The sequence below is a fragment of the Lycorma delicatula genome, chromosome 4 (assembly GCF_047948215.1).
Source record: "Lycorma delicatula isolate Av1 chromosome 4, ASM4794821v1, whole genome shotgun sequence".
NCBI lineage: Eukaryota > Metazoa > Arthropoda > Insecta > Hemiptera > Fulgoridae > Lycorma > Lycorma delicatula.
This window is the reverse complement of record NC_134458.1, coordinates 7208066-7225327: the sequence shown is the minus strand read 5'-3', so window position 1 is coordinate 7225327 and position 17262 is coordinate 7208066. Positions and strand designations below refer to the sequence as shown.

Below are 17262 nucleotides of genomic sequence, written 5' to 3'. Positions count from 1 at the left end.
TTTATAAAACATTCAATAACAAGTAAAATGAAAGAAATTGAATGCTAGCATTTCTGTTGGTGATGAATAAAAGTGTAATAAGTGGAAATGAGTGAATTTGATATAGAGAAAACATATGAATGGTAAGAATTTCAACATTTTTCTAAGACTGGATAATCTGTACATATACTAATGATCTACACATAAATCTGCACTATACAAACATCACAAGCTCCAAGCTATTGCAATATCAAGCAGCATGGACTAGCCCATAACTGCTGCTATTAAAGCAGTTACTGGTTTTGCTTAAGCCATTAAAATTTGGCTTAGTCTGCTAAATTCAAATAAGTTGTTCTAATAGAATATTACTAGTAACAATAAATCATTTAATAAGGAATCTCTTTTTAAGGAAGTCTGGTTTTGATGGACTAGATCTGGACTGGGAGTATCCAGGAAGTAGAGGTGGAAAACCTGAAGACAAAATGAATTTTGTTTCACTTGTAAAGGTAAATTATAAACTTATGTTAGCTATACACTTTTTATTTATTCATTCCACCTCACGTGTTTACATTGCAGTATTTTATAATTATAAAATCTGTAATTATTCACTTTACAATATAAGATGAAACCTAGATTTAGAATTATGAGTCTCAACAGCAAATTCATTAAAGTCATATTAGTATTTTAAAGCTTTTTTCTCTCCTGAATTTATTCTTGTACAATCATAATCATCATATATAGTTTTCTGCCTTGAAGCACGTTCTTTGCACCATCTCCGTTCTTCTCTATTCAGAGCTAAACTTTTAAGATCCTGATAGCTCCCATTTCCTTTTATATTGTCTATCATTTTTAATCTTTCTGGTCTCTCTTTTTTGCACCTTTTACTAATTCTTCGAATACTGTTTAATTAATCCATCTCTTCTCATGTTATATTTCACCAGTTGGCTGTCCTATTCTGAGTTTTTCTAATTAATCTTTTATTTTCCCATTAACTCTCCTCATTACTCTTTTATTTCCCCTTTTTTCAATCCATTTATGAGTAAATTCTCCTGCCTCCTCCATTTCAAATACCTTCAACCTTTCTTAGTGTTCTCGTTTCACATTCATATAGTTGTATACTCAAAACATTACACTTCACAAGACTTTTCTTAAACTCTAACTTCATCTTAATGATTTCTTTCTCTTAAATGCTTCCTTAGCTGGTTGCTGTTCTTGTTTTCAGTTCTGGAATCTTCTATTAACATAGTACCTAAGTATCTTTAACCGTTTTAATTTTCATTATGTATTTTATGACAGTGTCTTCTAATTTTAAAATTATCTGTAGAATATCCTGTGTTTCATGCCCTAAAAACATCATGACATCAGGGAACCTTATACAAATTATCTTCATTCCTCTTACATTGATTCTTTCTTTTCTTCTAAAGCATTTTTATCATATTTTTAACATATATACTAAACTAGGCTGGTGATCTTGCCTTACTCCATATGCAGTACACTGTATAAAATTTATTTCAGAAATTCACAGCAGTTAAAAGGAAGAAATTACCAGATTTTTATTTATTTTTCAAGTAGGTACCTTTGAGACCATGAGACTTGAAAAAATAAAATTAACATAAAATGGTATCAAAAATTACATTTCGGAAGATATTTTTTAAAAAAAATTTTTGATTGTGTACAAATTATCTTTAAAATTATTGGAACTTGTTTCTTTAAGACCTTCAAAACTAATTATCAGCATCTTCTTTAATGGAATTAACACTAGCATTATTTTTAATGGTGCTCGTCTTTAAAAAAAATAAGTCCCTTAATTATAAAATAATATATACAGTTTCTGTCATGTTTGTTTATATAAAATGGTGTTTATGTCAAATAAAGTATGCTTGTAAATTTCATATAGTTTGAACATGTTAACATGTTGGTTTTTATGTGCCATATATAAAATTTGTATGGTGTGGTTCCTGTTTTTATATGTGTGTCCTGTTTCTATGAGGTAATTTGCAAAAGTTAATTCTGTTGTTTGAAATATCTGTATGTGTTCTTTGAATCTGTAGGTATATAAGCATCCACTGTAGTTTAATTTGTGTACTCCTGGGCACTTGGATTTTTAGTGTGTATTTTGTTTTTTGCTTGCAATCTTATGAATTTTATTTGTTATTTGAAAGAGGAATCATAAAACACTCTTGAGTTAAATTCTTACTAAAGGGTGCTGATAATTTGCTCCAAATTCCTTTGGTAGAATGTGTTCCATTGATTTAAAATAGAATCATTTATAATTTTTAATAATTTAAAATGCCATAATTCATCACTGTTATGAATAAAATTTTCCATACACTGCTTGTATGAAGCATAAAGTAGACAAATTAATTCAGAAAAAAACAATCTTAAAAACTCTATACTTTATGAATCTCTTTAAATAAGCCATGCGCTTTTGTATAGTGCGCAATGTAATGCTAATAGTATTGTGTAAAGAAGCATTATCTTTATCACTGATGAACAAAATTACAAATAATTTAGTTGATATACCAGGTGTAGTGATTTACATAAACTTTTGTATACCTCTATTACTACTATTACTACCTCTACTATTTTTCATTCCAAGATGAATGTTTATCATGCAAAATCATTTTTTTAAAGAAAATCATCTGCTAAATAAAGTAGATTAATTTAGTGATAACGTGTTAGTTGCTTAGAGCAGATAATTATCCATTTTTGCCTTTTTTTAAATCTCTCTTTTTCATCATTGTTTAATAGGTATACATTAGAAATGTTTTAAAGAGTTATTATTTAATCATTAGCTTTTTAAAACTGGTTTTAAAATACTTATATTAACCACACTTACTTTGAGCATTTTGTAAATAAATGTTTATGCATTATGTAATATCTGATAAATGAAGCAATTAATTAATTAAGTTAAATGTTTTACAAATATGTATTAACATGTGTTTGTAGTACAATGAACTATAATGTAGTACGATATAGCATTTACTTAATTACTGCAATGATTTTGGAATTTTTAAGGTATTTATTTTTAATTTATATCTATCTATGTATGTTATATCTTATATTAATTTATTTTATGTCAAGGATAATGCACATTTTTATTAAAGTTGATGTTACTATTTTCTTTAATACATAAAATTATGTTAATATTGCTGTGGAAAAATCTTTCTATGAATTTTTAATTTTATCTAAATAAATATTTATTTTTATCTTTATTTTGTGATAACTATATAGTTTGTAATTAAAAATAAATGTTTGTCAATTATTTATCAATGTATTTCACTCTATAGGAATTAAGAACAGAAATGGATAAAAATGGATGGATATTAACTGCTGCTCTTGGAGCTGGAAAAAATACGATTGATATAGGTTATGACTTGTCGGCTTTAAGCAAAAATCTTGATTATTTACACTTGATGTGTTACGATTATCATGGATCTTGGGATGCAAAAGTTGGAGCTAATGCACCTCTTAAATCTAATTTAAAAGATGATTTTCTGACTGTTGTAAGTGATCTAAACATATCTATAAATTATGTTATTTATATGATTATAAAATTCATCGTTAATTCAAGTAATTAATTCTTAAGATATTAATTGTGATACTAAGTTTACTAAATACTTACAACATATTTAATAATAAAAACATCTGACTCATTATTTCTTATGGTATGAAAATTTGAATCCCAAAAGCATGAAATGCTCCTTTACAGACCATCAGAATAGACTATTACATATCTAGAATCATTAATTGAAATGATTTAAAACCAGTGTCTAAAGTGTCACTATCAGTTGATCTGCAAACTCAAACAAGAATTTGAGAAAAATTAAGGCTATGTGTTATAGGATGTGTGACCAATTCCTATTTCACTAAAAAGCATACACTACCAAATAATGATTGTCATAGTAACCAAATAAAAACATGTACCAGAGAATTAATTCACCTTCTCCATTTTTTAACAATAAGTAGTTAGACATCTCATATGCATATACTGTATGCAGTAATAGAGTGAATCTTTGAATAACAAGCAACTGTAGGGACCAAGAAAAGCAGCCTTTATTGGAGGGTTCCTCTTAATAAAAAAAAGCTTGATGAGAGTTTCAGAAGCTAGGATAGATTTCCCCTTTCAACACTAAGGTAAATATGATTCTGCTTATTGAGGTAAAATAGAACTCTTAAAAATGATAGTTAACTTCTTTTTCCAGTTTACTAGATAAGTTACGCTTTGAGATAGTACTTTTTTAAACTGAACTTTATTACATTAGATTTAATTACATTTAAATATGAGTATGTTACTACATTCTCACTTGTTCTCAAATTTTTGAATATTAAAAGCAATTTTAGACTGCATTTTGCTACAACCGCTTGAATTGTTTCTGGCACTGTTTTAAAGTTTTGTCTGCAATGCTTCTTATACTTCAGCAGGCCCTATATACCAGTGTGTAAGAGTCCTTTTACATCTTCAAAACCTATTTACAATAGTATATAGATTGGCTAAACCAGTAGATCATTCCATTTTTAAAAAAAAGATCTTAAAGCACTTAAAAAAATCCTTTCCTTTACTTAGGTAGTTTTGTAAATGTGGTTAAGTTATACATACTAATACTTCTAAATGTGAATGTTTTTATAGGAATACAGTGTTAAGTACCTTCTGGAAAACGGTGTATCACCAAAGAAGTTAGTGGTTGGTCTACCATTTTATGGACGTACTTTTATATTAGAAAATCCTGAAAGTAATACCAATAAAACAGATACAAAAGGGTTTCAAGGTCCTTTAACAAGAGCTGATGGATTTCTTGGATACAATGAGGTAAAAGATACTTCACAATCAATTAATAATATACTAGCGTACATTAAACAATTATATTTCCATAATATGTATGATAATGGAAATTGTACCCAAGTTTCGTAGTTAAGTTTCTGATTTCATTTCATTAAATTAATTTCACTTATTATTTGTATTTTTATTTCATATCTAATTTATAATTTTACACATTAAACCTTATTCATTTGTTTTGAAACATCTTAATAGAATAATAGATTATTATCATTATTAAATATTTATTATGTCTGTTCCATCTGAATTACATTACACGTTGGGGCCAATTAAAGAAGTCAAAATGAATTTTCAGGATATAAAATGGGCTGTCAGGTCATTATCTGGTGTAAGTTAATATAAATTACATAGACTGATATTTAGTAAATTAAAGAATTATAACATTTCATGATTACCGCCATTAAAATGAAACAACAGAATTTTCATACAATACAGCATACAATATTTCAACTTATAAAAAAAGGCTTACCAAATCATCAAAAGATTCACTATCAATATATTTAAATTTAAAAGATTATCTTATAGGAATCCATTATTACTCAGTAGGTAAGCATAAAATATAAATATAGTTAAAAAAATTATTTTTGCATTTTGTGATACTGCACTGATTAAGGTTTTCTGGCAGAAAAATGGTGTAACAGTTTCTTATTTTCTATGAAGTAACTCATCAACCAATTCTTCATTTGTTCTATGTAACATATAGTTATGGTTTTTTTTATAAGCTCTGAAAAAAATATCTACTTATCTGATTTTATCTCAATACAGCTAACTCTTTTTGTATTCACTAATCAGAGTTGGTATTAATCTCTGTAAATAAATATTGAAACATGTCAACAATCTATTATAGAATATTTTTTCATATACTAGTATACTACTATTATAGAAAACACTAGTAAGTTTTTTCTTTTTTTAATAACAATTATTATCATATTCATATTATACTCAATATGTCAAATAATTTAGTGTATGTACACACATATCTGCACATATGTATGGAATTTTCTGCAGCTTGATGAGAAAACATGAGATTAAGAAGAATCTTTAAACTTAATATTGGTGTACTCATACTATTTTACAGTTATCTTGTGTTATTATCACCTCTTTTTTTTTTAAGAAAAAAAAGAAATACATAATATAATATAATACTTTTTTAGAAATACAAAATATAATTTAGATATGTAGAATCAAGTTCTTTATAACCATGTTATCAGTTCCTCTTATTTTTTTATCACATTAAGTATTATCTTAACAAAAAAGAAGTTATATTTTGATTAAGTAATATTAGCCAAACTATATGGCAGAGCACTAACATCCCAGTTTTTTATCTGAAGGCTTCGGGGGGCTTGAATCCTTTTGGTAAGGCATTTTTTCATACTAGAAAAAAATATTTACATCACATTCCCATGTATGAATTTCATTTTTTCTTATTGAAAAAAATAAATTTATTTCATACAACATATATGAATTTCAAGTTTATGTGGTAATTTACTTATGCAAGAATAAGAATAAATAGAAAAAATAACAAACCAGTTTTAAAGATTTCTTTTTTTTTCAAGATCTGTTAAATTTTTTTTTGATAGATATGCCTTGAACTCAAGGAAAACAGCTCTTTATGGCAACAGTGGTGGGATGAAGAGACAAAAACTGCATTTGCTAGAAGTAGTGAAAAAGTAATAGCATTTGACAATCCTAGAAGCTTAGAAGAAAAGGTAAGACAGTTTTATTGTTTAGATTTTAAAACTGAATCATTGAGTAAAAAGGGCCATCAGCAAAAAACAAATCTGGTTTGTAACTGTCATTCTATTGCTAGAAGTGACTATATGGTACAGAGTAAGAAATACAAGTCAGTATAAATCATTGATATTTTAATTGTTGATTAATTTACAAACTTATCTACGTTTGTCCTTGGTGTTCTTCAACAAAACGGTGGAAGCCATATGAGCTAATTTGCAAGTTTAATAACCTATTATACACATAGAATATTGAAGAGATAGCACGAGAACTATTAAAAAAGCAAAAATGTGTCCTTAGATGCACATATAAATTATTAAACAATCATCATCAATCAGTTATTTAGAGGTTAATTAAAATTAAACATAAATACAAAACATGAAGAAAAATAAAAACAAAGCAATTGACAAAAAACAAACACTTACGAAGCCACTAAAAAATCTACTTATCAATTATCTCCTAATAAAATGTACCAAAAAAACTGAAAAGTAAAAAAAAATATAAATTTTGGTGTGAACAATCCTAGTTGAAAGAAAAAAATTTAGCTTACAATATAGCCTATACTACTTGATTCTTCATTTTAGCCTGCTCTGTTTAACTCTTACATGAAATACAGTATGGTTTATCTCAAAACAGATCAGTAGAAGAACATTTTAATATTATAGAAATATATCTTACCTTAAACAAAACTAAGACAAGAAAAAAGCTTTCTATGTTTTTATTATAGAAAGATTATCAAACATTTCTTTAAATGTTTGACTTCTTTAAGATTTTTAGATATTTCCCCTACCTTTATTTAACAGTGCATTTTACATTTTTTAATAATAAAGTAAGTTTCCAAATACCTAATTCTTGTTTATTGGTAACAATTTAAAAAAATTTGATTTCTAATAAATTTATAATCAATGTCCAAGCAGAACTACAGCTGATTTCTGTGGTCTTCTATATTGCAATGAATCAAATGCTCCCTTTTTCTAGTTTAAATAATTTCTTTACTTCATTCTATTTATCCTAAATTAAAATTATTATCTTTACACATTACTTCATAGATGCCCACTCTTTGAAGATCAGACACTAATTTGCTAGACAGCCACAAAAACATTAAATTTATGTTTGTTAAGATTTGTTTATCTTGTTGGGAGGTCAGTGTAAAATTATTGGGTATGCTTTATCTGGTCTTTCTTGTCTGCTACCTCAAAATATGATACCTATGCTCTCTTATGAATTTTTCCAGCTACCTTTCATTAATTCATACTTCAGGTTTTCATAACCCTTTTTCCAATTTCAGAGTCACTTCTTTTTAGCCTTTCAGCTATGCACTCAAGATTTATAAACTCTAACTCAACTTTCAATAAAAACAAATTAATTAATTAATCACATCTTAAAAAAAAATACAGTTATGATTTGATGGTCCCTGAAAATGAAAGAACTGTTTCATAGTTTGAAAAGACCCATAAACTGTGCAATTAAAAACCGAGTCATAACAATTAACAAACTATTTTCTGGCTGATGGGATTTCATTTTACATAAAAGGGAAATTTCTGGTTATTTTTTTTACTTAGTTTTACTAATAGATATATACTAATATACTACTTAAAAACATTATTAGTTTATAACTTGATTCAGAAAATACTCAGACCACTTAATCAACTAAAGCCATGTCTACATTGAGCACATAATTCATAATGGAACTGCATATTATGGCTTATTTCATAAAATTCAGCCTGTTTTCCCTTTTAATCCTTACACATGATGACTGGTGTAACAGAAAGTGCCACTTGTCAAACTGCAAGTTTTAAGAAACAATTCAAAAAATTAGGACGAGATTTTTAAAACACATTACTTCCCTCTTTCAATATTCCATGGAAATATTTTAAAAAGTTTAAAGTATGTGTAAAATAATCAGAATGAGTTAATGAAGTTAACTTTTTCAACTGAAACAGGTTAAACAAACTTTCAGAAAAAATTATTAATACTTATTACATTCTAGATATATTTTATTATGTAAATTTTCGATTTGAAAAATTTTTTAATTTTATACAAAAAAATATTTAAATTAATAATCTGATTAATCAAAATAAAATCTTGATGAATTTTAGCAGTTGTATGAAATTAAAACTAATAAATAGAATATGGCTAAATTTTTATTTATATATAATTACAAACTTATTTGGGTTAATTACTATTCAAGAATTATTAAAAAAAAATAATAAAAAGTGAAAGAAGTATATATTTGAATTTAAAATAAACATTATTGTTTTTCATATCTGATTTTATACTGAAATAATTTTTGTTCTCATTAGTATATGGGTGGCTTTTCTTTAATGCTATAAAATTATAAATCTGTTTACAACTATAGCCTTACCACGACTGCATAAAGGAAAAAATTCCTCTTTAACTTAGTAATAAACATAACAAATACTAAATAATAATCAAACATAAATGCTAGTGGTATAGGAAATTGGCCAAAGACTGATATATCTGTAGGACATGGATATATCAGCCATATACAAATATATTCTGGTTGATTGAATGAAAAGGTAATGGGCAATTTTATTTCTGTTTTATATATATATGTATATGTATACAGTGATGATAGGGACCAATGATTTAAAACATAAAAATTATAAGTGAGAGTGCCCACTGAAGTGATAAGAGAATTGATCTGATAGTAATATGACAGCAACATGTCAGTGATGCAACTTTCTTGTTGTTAAAGGCACACCAAACTGATTCATTGTCGAAGCTTGCAAGATTGTCATCGTCTGTTTTCTTCTTCTGATGATGATGATACTTCATCACCAATTTATGATTGTTCAATATATTTCATATTTAACATTGATATATTAGGTGTGTTCAAAAAGTAACAAGAATTTTTAAATTTTGTGGGCTTTATTAGTCTGATTCTTGGGATTTTTTCATTGTATTGGTAAACATGTCTGAAAAGTATCTGTACATTTTTAACCATACTGGATGTTTAGTCTGCTGTAAGCTGTCAAAAGGATAACACATGTTTTGGTATGATCGACGATTTTTTATTTGTATAAATAATGGATCAGAGAATTTGTATTAAATGTTTCTATAAGAATGGAATAAAGTGTAGCAATGTTTTAATATTACTTTTGGTGAGTCTACTATGAGTAAAGCAAGGGATTATGAGTGGTATAAGCATTGCCAAGAAGGTTGTGAAGACATTGAAAATGACAAGCGCCCTGGACGCCCCAGCACATCAACAACAGATGAAAACATGGAATAAGTGAAAGAAATGATTATGAATGATCGCCGAATCACAATCAGAGAAGTCGCTGCTGATGTTGGGATATCCCAACAAGTACGGTCAAATGTGAAGGTTATGCTCACTGTGTTTTTCAATTTTAACGGTATACTCTACACGAGTTCTTGCCACAAGATCAAATGATCAATAAGATGGAAATTTAAGATTAAATTCTTGACCATCTTTCATTTTGTTGGGTGCAGTAACTTATTAACTATATAGTAATTAGTAATAAACTGAACAGACAGACAATTATTAGAAAATGGTGACAATACAACGAAAAAGTAGGTATATTCAATTAATCCTACAAACTGCACACTAGAGACAAGAAAATGGAATATACAGCACCCTTACCAAGATATGACTTTTTTGTTTGTCTTTCGCAAGTATGTTTGTGGGCACAGACACCTAATCTTCATTGAACTTCTAAATGATATTACATCACCATCATATCTCAATCATATTACTAGCAGATCATTTCAGTGGGTGCTTGACCTAATAACTATATCTGGAATTCATCTTATAACTGTTCATTCAGCAAACTTCATCACTATTACATTGTAAAACTGTAAACATATATTATGCACAAAATTCCTTCACTAAAATTCAAGCAGCTTTCAAACCTTCTACTTATATTAAGTTCTATCAGATACAATTTTGTTTCATAATATTCAAAATAGTTCTTCATTATTTTCCAAAAGAAGTTTTACGCATATTTAAACTCTGATTAAAAGAGTTATACATTTCTTTAAATACATGATTTTATTTAAGAGCAATTAAACAATTTTTGAAACAAATTTTACGAATCACTTTTCTAAAAGTTGGAATATTACTTTTATAGGAAATAAAATTCTTTTGTTAAACAGATACATAATTATTTAACAGGTTCAGCAAGTGACTGCTAGGAAATGTTAGTAATTTTATAGACTTGGCTTCACTTATAAGAAACACTATCAACAATAAATATTAAAATACAGTAATTAAACACAAATGAAAACCTGATCTATTAATTATGAAATTTTAATGAATAATTAAGGATTATATGTTATAAACACATAGAATATGATAGAATTCAAAGAATGATTTTAATTAATTTTTTGAAAGGTTCTTCTTATAAGTGTTATGCTTTTTTACAGTTTTCTTTATTATCTTGATATCCTAACTGATATCATATTGCATTGGTTGTCCGTCAATTAAACATAATTGATAACAAATTATCAAAAACTACTGATAACACAGTTTATGTATTATTATTTTTTAAACAAGTATTAATCGAGATTCTTGGTAGCTGTATAGGGTTTTTGTCATCTCTGAAACACCAACAGAATAACTGAGAATGTTAACCCAAATAAAATTTTATTTCACGATCAATGATCCCATATTTTAAAGATCAAATAAAATTTTATGAAGTATATACTAAATTATAAAGCCAAGCATTTATTACGTATATCCTCCAAAGAAAGTAGTTAAAAGCCTACTGGTTATTATTATTTTCATTACAACTAAGGGGTCCATAAAAATGTACTCACTGTTTGAAATTAAATAATATACAAACAAAAAGACTTACACTCACTAACCTAAAATGTAGTGTAGTGTAAGGTATTAAATTTGTCATGGTAGACAGATCTGGCAATCTATGCCGTGCATGCACGGGTGGTTGGTGGTGGAACAAGCCAGTGCAGCAGAAGACAGTTGAGTAGCAACAATGGCTGAGGTTCTCTTATCATTTGTTGAATGCAAGGCTGTACTGAAATGGTACTGGAAGTGCGAGAACAATCAGTGGTACAATGGCAGTGGCGGACAGAGTTTGGAACACTGCCTTGAAAATCCTCATGCTCATGTGGACCGGGCAGTGAATCTACTGGGGGTTGCTGTGTGGTGCGGTCTGTCAGTGCATGGTTTGATTGGTCTCCGAGGATATCATAACTGGTGAGGCGTATCTTGATATGCTTCTGACAAGGATTTTGCCTGCCATCCGAAACCTGTATGGTAATGAACTTTTTTACGTGCAACAAGATGGAGCCCCGCCTCACTACCAACAAGATGTCAGGTTGTACCTTGATAAAACTCTACCTGGATGGTGGGTGGGTTGAAGAGGTGCTGTTGAGTACCCACCTTGGTCTCCTGATTTGACACCTCTGGACTTCTACCTCTGCGGGACCATCAAGAATGATGTGTATCAACAAAATCTAGCAACAACTGATGAGCTGCATGAAAAGATCATAGTCATGTGGTGCTATTATGCCAGATACACTAACAGCCGTAGTTCAGTGTGCAGTTCAGCACCATGGGTGTTGTATAGAAGCTGCTGGTGGTCATTTCTAACACATACCATAACCCTCTCTCAGTGCCAAAAGTTGTCATGCCAAGTCAAATTTGTCACGAGATATGGACTAGCAAACAGTGAGTACATTTTTTTGATATTTATTTAATATCAACATTTCCTTATAAGCAATGACACAAGGAAACTTAAAATGAGAGTTAACTGTATTGTCTATATTATAACATAGACTAATAATATCATGGTCTAATAGTAACAGTACATTAAAAATATCGAATTTAAAAATTAAAAATTATTATTAAAAATTTATTTTAATTTATGCAATATTATGATGATAATACTCGTAATAAATGTATTTGTTACATACTGGGTGCCATGCAGGTGTAGACAATCTTCTTATTAAACTGATCTTAGAAAATTTTATACAATCTTTTTTTTATATTATAATAGGATATGAATAAAAGTAAGAACTTTGTAAGCTCTGCAATATTCCATAGAGGTGTTTCACACAGTGATCATTAATTAATTTGTGTATTATTAATTTGATATTAAATTAATTTTTTTGTTTATAATAAGTTTATATCAATATTTATTAAATCAGATGACTTATCATTTACAAAGGTAGAGTTATTCATTTTCATTCCCTGAATGTCCGAGAGAGTAATAGCCTCAAACTTGAAGGAGGGTAAATTAAGGTAACATTTCAATGGCCAAGGTCATACTTAATAAACTGCAATTTGTAGATCACTGAAGTTAAACAACAATGGATTCAGATTCATTGCACCTGCAACATTTATTAGTGGCTAATGACATAGTCACCTTAAAATTGTTTAAAAAAAGACTTCCACCAGCAATTTAGAATTTTGTGGATCGACTAAAGGCACTAATGGGAACCTAAAAGAAAAAAAGTTTAATCTGTTTTCTACACGTTGATCAGAACACAGAAAAATTATGTCAATAAACAGTCCTGACAAAGAAAAATTTCCTTTTTTTTAAGCTATTTAAAATATGACAATTTTTGTAATAAAAATATTAATTCAGAAAGTTCACCCCAATGCAAAAATAATCTAAGGAGTAACAAATCCTAGAAGTGTGGGCAAGACACATTTCATTTTTGTAAAAAAAATTAATGTTAAGATTTGGTTTATTTTCCTAAGGCACTAGAACAACTTATTTTTAGAGCAGGAGAATTTGTAATGTGAAAATTCCCATTAATGTCTTTTTGTTGGATAAAACTAAAAACTTTAGCTATTATTACTCAGAGGTAGTACAATTCCATGCATTCAGAAAGTAAATTTCTTTTAAAATTATGTTTTAAAAATCTTAATAATTAAACAGGTGCATAATTTGGGTAAAAGAAACTTGAAATGATATCATTTTTGACAGAATAATTTAAAAATTGCAAAGAAATATAATCAATATTTATTTATTCCTACAAAAACTTATTTTGCAACAATAAATCTTTGATATGAAGATCAGGGGTCCCTGGATTTTACCTTTGAGTAAACAAGTTGAAGACAAGTAGTCTAACTTAAAAGCTCAGAAAAACCTTTACAATAATTATGAAAGATATAATTATATCTAAAAAAAAAAATGTTTATTATGTTATAGAAATCAAACTTCTTTTGAAATTTTTTGCCTCATTTTATCAGGGATAGAAGAGTGTTATTTTATGCATGTTTTTTCTGTACACAGGTGAAGTTTGCAGCTAGTCAAAAATTGGCAGGAGTTATGATATGGTCAATTGATACAGATGATTTCCACGGTCATTGTAAAGACCAAGTTGAAAACAGTGATTCAGTTACTTATCCATTACTTCGGTCAATTAATCAAGCGCTCTCAGCATTTGAAGCTGAAAAGAATGAAGATACAAATGATAATAAAGATATAAATGACAATAAGATCAACCCTAATAAGGGATTAAAATTAGAAGAATCTTTATTTGTTTTAATTCCAATACTTTTAAGTGTTACTTATTTTCAGCAACAATTATGACAAAAGATTTTGTTAAATAATTTCATCTGTTAAATAACACAAGAAGAAAATAAATATAAGTTAACCTTCTCTTTATTAATATAAAACATTTATCATTCAGCCTGCACCTATACTACTAAGTAGATTTATGTATTAAAAAACAAGACATTTTGTATTTTCTCATGCTCATAAACATTTTTTAATAATAATGTTAAGTTAAGAAGGTTATGTGCTATAAAATATGATAAGTTTTATAACTACTGTAATCAAAATTAGGTAATAAACTTATATAATTTTATAAGAAATTAAATTTTAATTATAACATGCCTAAAAATACAAGAATTAAGAGGTTACAAGAAATTATGGACCAGAGGTAAAGGTAATTACAAAAAGGTAAGTTATTCTTTTGGGTTTACAGTGAAAGGTATTTTACTCGTTATAATTTACTCTCTGCTGCTTGTTTTTTTACGGGTCCCACAAGATGTTTCTTAAATCTAATATGAATATTTAAAAAAAATTATATCAGTTTTTAGTGATATTCACTTATTGAACAGAAATATGAATACAGAAAAATATTAAATACACAATACTGTTCGATTGATATTATGTACTTGAAAAATATAATATATTGTAATAAAATATTGTAATCATAATTTTATTGTATGCTTATATATTTAATACAAAAAATACTATTCAAAAACTAAAAAATGCTCAAAAACAGTTTACAAAAAATTAATATTAAATCTTAAATTTGAACGATATTTCAATCAATAAATAATCATCATCAGTAGACAGTGAAGAATCAGTTAACATTTAATAAAATAAAAATAATAATCAATAACTAAATAAAAATATTTATAAAATAATACAAAAGAGGACTTCTACATGTGTACATAAGATAAGAATAATCCGAGAATAACAACTATCAACTGTCTTAGACAATCTCAGTCAAAAGCAGAAAGTTAACTTAAAAACAATCCATATCACTGAAACTAATAACAGTTAAAAGGGTGTGTATTACCCCATGAAGTGCAATCTCAGTTGGAAGTCCAGTGATTTAAGCTAACATTATACTTTCAACTGGAATTTTCTTAGATGATACCTCACACTGATTTTTATATCCTTGGTTATTTTAATTTTATAAATATATTTTATTCTTTTTAAGTCATCGCATGAGTATTTTTTACTTACAGTTTTTTCCTTTAACACTAATCTCTCACTATCTACCGATTGCAAATATTTAAAAGTTAAAATGGCCAACTATTTTAATTAAAAATTTTTCATATTTTTAAAAATTTTGTTTTTAAATACAAACATATTATATCAAAGAATTCACAAATTCTTTTAGACGAGTTTATCATCTAGACAACTTCTTAAGGAATGTTTTCGGGTTACTTATATATAAAAATAAATTAATCGGAATATTATCTCATATATGAGTTACATTTTGTAATGACAGCATCAAATGTTATAGTAAAGTATTTATATGAAAAGCAAATACTTTTTTAAGAGTTTGCTGAACAAAATCGGGATGAAATGAATGATTCAAGAGATTGTAGGCACGACCAAAGAATTCTTACGATTAAAAATAATCATTGTAAATAATACATAATATTGTAAATAACATTTATTCTCTTGCAAATATAAATTTTCTGTTCAGGTGGATATCAAAATATCAATTATTAATTTTTAAAGTAGTGTCGACTGAAAAACTACCAAAAAATTACTCTAAAAATCACAAGGGTTACATACAAGCTGATTACTGAAGTGAAACATAAAAATAGGGAGGTGTTAAACTATCAAATTCGAAAAAGCACCTTTGAAGGATAAAATGCAACACAAACAATCTTACAGATTTACTAAGTCATCAAAGGGATAGGTAGATGAACTAAACCAACCTTTTTAAAACGGAAAAGGAAAGAGACGTAAACACTTTAAATTACTTAATAACATGAAATGTGAAGTCATATAGCACTATAATGGTGAATATGAGGAAAGGTTTGTCACCGTTACAAAGAATGGAATGTTTTCATTTTAACTGTTAATCGTTAAGAAAATTTTGTTTATCAAAATGATGTAAAAATAGACGAATAAATACTAAAAAGCTATTAAAGTGAAATAAAATGAGACATGAGAAGAAAAAATGACCAAATAACTAAGTACATTAAAAAATTATTTGGTGGCGAATGTATTATAAAAACATTCACACAAAAGAAAAAGATTTATTTTGTGACTCTGTGGTAATAGCTTCTTATTAATGATAATTAATAAGTAGAATTTATATATTAGACACTTCTGATAGAATGTGAAGGAAGTACTTAACCGATATGCAATGAAATATATTTCAAAATTTAAGGATCATAATCATGTAATTATAACTTCACTACCATCTAATATGACAACAGATGCATTAGTTATGTAAAAAGAAAATTTCCAGGAATGCTTCTAAAAGTGAAAACACCAATGGAGTCGATGTGTTCAGTCAGAAGGCAACTACTTTGAAAGAGATTCATCACATTAGCCTGTAAGTACTGCCATTTTGAAATTAAAGCCCAGTCTTAAAACTTTCCAGTCACACCTCTGATAATAGTGATTACAGATTTAGAATTTTGAGATATTTCAATGAAAAAAATAGTTATGTTGCAGAATGGCTTCGACAACATGTGGCACCTTAAAACCTTGTGGTAGCCCTGAAAATGGCCATTGTATGTTTTATGAGGTAGCCCTGAGAAGGGCTGTTGGATCTGGAACCTGGTCTCCAGTGATGTCAGCTCAGCTGTAGTCTGAGAATTGCAACTTGTTCATTGGAATCGAACCGAGCTTCCCCTTAGCAGCAGTTGGATCCCCACTTCAGTGTGGCAGTAGTGGTCCCCAGAGTCCCACAGTCTCAGGTCAGCGTAGGTTATCACTGGCATGGCCGAGGTGGTTCTCCCTGAGCAATCCCACACTGGGCCAGCTCCTGCTGAAGGGCCGGCCAGCCAGGGCACTTGAAGCCTGGCAACTGGGGTGGGAAGGTAGCGCCCACGTCCAGTAGCTCCCTTGGTGAGCCGGCCAGGCCTGCTGCTCCAGCAGGGAAGTTGACATCTACTGGGAGTTCCCACACTGGGCTGGCCAGGGTATTTCTTCTTTCTTCTTCTATCTAATTCTTCTTCTCCAGGTGGTGGTTGGCTACAAATTGAAAATTCA

General features: G+C 28.4%; 1 protein-coding gene across 1 annotated transcript in view; it reads left to right on the top strand.

Moving 5' to 3' along the window:
* The window catches only part of LOC142323074 (putative chitinase 2), a 32465-nt gene extending 18079 nt beyond the window's left edge, over positions 1-14386 (top strand). Inside the window, exons 4-8 of the mRNA XM_075362230.1 lie at positions 389-485; positions 3270-3485; positions 4610-4789; positions 6397-6525; positions 13798-14386. Coding sequence (XP_075218345.1) covers positions 389-485; positions 3270-3485; positions 4610-4789; positions 6397-6525; positions 13798-14097 — 922 coding nt within the window. The 3' untranslated portion in view covers positions 14098-14386. The remainder of the gene's footprint in view (positions 1-388; positions 486-3269; positions 3486-4609; positions 4790-6396; positions 6526-13797) is intronic.
* Positions 14387-17262: the final 2876 nt, after the last annotated feature.